Genomic DNA, 2,579 nt, shown 5'->3' with positions numbered 1-2,579 from the left:
TCACATGTACAAACCAAGTCTTAGTAGATTCTCGAGGATCGGTACGAAGACGTCTGTACGTATCTTCGAGAGGCTATGAAGACTGTTAGGAAAGACTTCTTTTATTTCATTCTGTTCTTATCGTGCGAGGTTGTTATTGTGGGTGCTGAGTATCGCGTGATGTTTTTGAAAGATGCCGAGGACTAGAGCTACCGGAGTTAGGGGGAGGCAGCCCCCGAGGTCAGAGTTGAGTCCCCAGCTAGGGGTAGAGGTCGGGCTAGAGGCCGATGACGTGGTCGAGGCCGTGCCAGAAGAGCGGCACCTGCCCGAGGCCGAGGTAGAGAGCCTTCACCTGAGCCACAGATTGGAGTAGTTGCAGAGCAGGCTCTTGCGGGCCATGCACCCCAGTTTATGATGACAGACTCGACATGATGTTGGGGTTATTAGAGCGTCTTGCTCAGGGTGCAGCAGGTATACCAGCGGGGTTACAAGCTGGGGTAGGGGCACAGGCCCCTGGTTATCAGCATCAAATTCCAGTGGTTCCAGAGCTGGTGGTTCAGCCACCACAGGTTCCAGCACCGGTTGTAGGTGTACCGGCGGCCCTTGAGGTGGCCTTAGCAGATGATGACCAGGTCTGCTATGAGCGGTTTCAGAAAATGAAACCACCTCAGTTTCATGGTGCTAAGACTGATGATGCTCACGAGTTTTTGACCTTGAGTCGAGAGATGTTGGCGGCGGTACGCATGTTAGATGAGAGGGGCGTCCGATTTGTGTCCCTTCAGTTACGCGGTGTCGCTAGGGAGTGGCTGAGGACATTCATGAGTTCGAGACCAGCGGGATCTCCTCCCATGGAGTGGAGTGAGTTTGCTAGTGCCTTCGAGGGTCGTTTCATCCCTTGGAGTGTACAGGAGGAGAGCCGTATGAGGTTTGAGAGTTTGGTGCAGGGTAGCATGTCAGTCGCAGATTACGAGGCTCGATTCTGTCAGTTGTTGAGACATGCCTCTGCTTTGATTTCAGGTGAGCCTGAGCGGATTCGCAGATTTGTCAAGGGTTTGACTCCCACTATCCGTAGTTATGTGTTTAGATCATCTCAAGAGGGTGCTTCCTTCCAGACTATAGTGAGTGCAACCAGAGAGGCTGAGTTGCTTGAGCGGGATGATTTTGGTGGGCCCAAGAGGGTCCGTACAGGTGGTCAGTATTCGGGTACCTCGTCAGAAGGTAGGGGCCCACACAGGGGAGGCGGGTCCTTCCTGCGTCAGAGGCCAGTACATGCTTCATTACCAGCTATCGAGGGTAGGCCAGCAGCTCGGGGTCCTCCAGGTTCGGGTCGAAGTGGTTATAGCATTACTTCGGGTTCTTCACAGTCAGGATCCACATCGAGGTCATGTTATGGTTGCGGTGATCCAGGCCACTTGATTCGTCACTGTCCACATCAGACTCAGTCTGGACCACACCGTACTATCTCCGCAGTCCCAGAGAGAGATTCAGCACCTCCGGCTAGAGGTCGGGGTCGGGGACAGGCATCTGGTAGAGGCGGACGAGCTTCGGGTAGAGGTGCTAGTGGCGCCTCAGGTTCACAGAGTGGGGGCAGAGGTGCCCAATGTTATGCTTTTCCTGGGAGGCCCGAGGCTGAGACTTCTGATGCAGTTATTACAAGTATTGTCTCAGTTTGTCATCGGCCTGCTTCTGTGTTATTTGATCCTGGTTCTACATTCTCATATGTGTCTACATATTTTGCTTCCGGCCTTGAGTTGACTTGTGATCGTATGTCTGTGCCTATTAGAGTCTCTACACCCGTAGGTGAACCCTTAGTGGTGAATCGAGTGTATCGATCTTTTCTTGTTGTCTTATCGGGGTATGAGACTTGGGTGGATATGATTCTTCTTGATATGTTAGACTTTGATGTCATATTGGGTATGGACTGGCTTTCCCCCTATCATGCGCTTCTTGATTGTTATGCTAAGACTGTCACCTTAGCTATTCCGGGTATTCCTAGAGTGGAGTGGAGAGGGACTAGTGGTTCGTATCCCAACAGGGTCATATCTCATATTCGGGCTCAGAGGATGATTGACCGGGGTTGTTTATCTTATTTGGCCTTTATTCGGGATGTTGGAGCTGAGTCACCGGCCATGGAGTCTATTCCGGTGGTTCAGGAGCTCCCTGATGTGTTTCCCGAGGATCTACCTGGTGTTCCTCTTGTCCGTGATATTGACTTCTCTATTGACTTGGAGCCAGGCACCAAGCTCATATCTATTCCACCTTATCGTATGGCTCCAGCTGAGTTGAAGGAGTTGAAGGATCAGATTCAGGACTTATTGAGTAAAGGATTCATACGCCCTAGTGTGTCGCCTTGGGGTGCACCAGTCTTATTTGTGAAGAAGAAAGATGGGTCGATGAGGATGTGTATTGACTATAGACAGTTGAACAAGGTAACGGTGAAGAACAAATATCCCCTTCCCCGTATTGATGACTTGTTTGATCAGCTTCAGGGAGTAGCCTTGTTCTCTAAGATCGACTTGAGATCTGGGTATCATCAGTTGAGGATTAATCCTTCAGATGTGGCGAAGACAATTTTTCGCACACGATATGGTCATTATGAG

General features: G+C 50.8%; 1 protein-coding gene across 1 annotated transcript; it reads left to right on the top strand.

Annotated features, from left to right (window-relative positions):
- Positions 1-172: 172 nt before the first annotated feature.
- LOC125852238 (uncharacterized) lies at positions 173-2,342 on the top strand (the record flags this gene model as incomplete). Its single annotated transcript, XM_049531970.1, has 2 exons — positions 173-316; positions 441-2,342. Coding segments are annotated over exons 1-2 (2,046 nt in total), but the record flags the coding sequence as incomplete, so codon positions are not given.
- Between the last annotated feature and the right edge of the window lie 237 nt (positions 2,343-2,579).

Source organism: Solanum stenotomum, unplaced genomic scaffold (assembly GCF_019186545.1).
Source record: "Solanum stenotomum isolate F172 unplaced genomic scaffold, ASM1918654v1 scaffold33120, whole genome shotgun sequence".
In the NCBI taxonomy this organism is placed as follows: domain Eukaryota; kingdom Viridiplantae; phylum Streptophyta; class Magnoliopsida; order Solanales; family Solanaceae; genus Solanum; species Solanum stenotomum.
The sequence above is the reverse complement of the archived record's forward strand: the minus strand, read 5'-3'. Positions and strand labels throughout refer to the sequence as shown.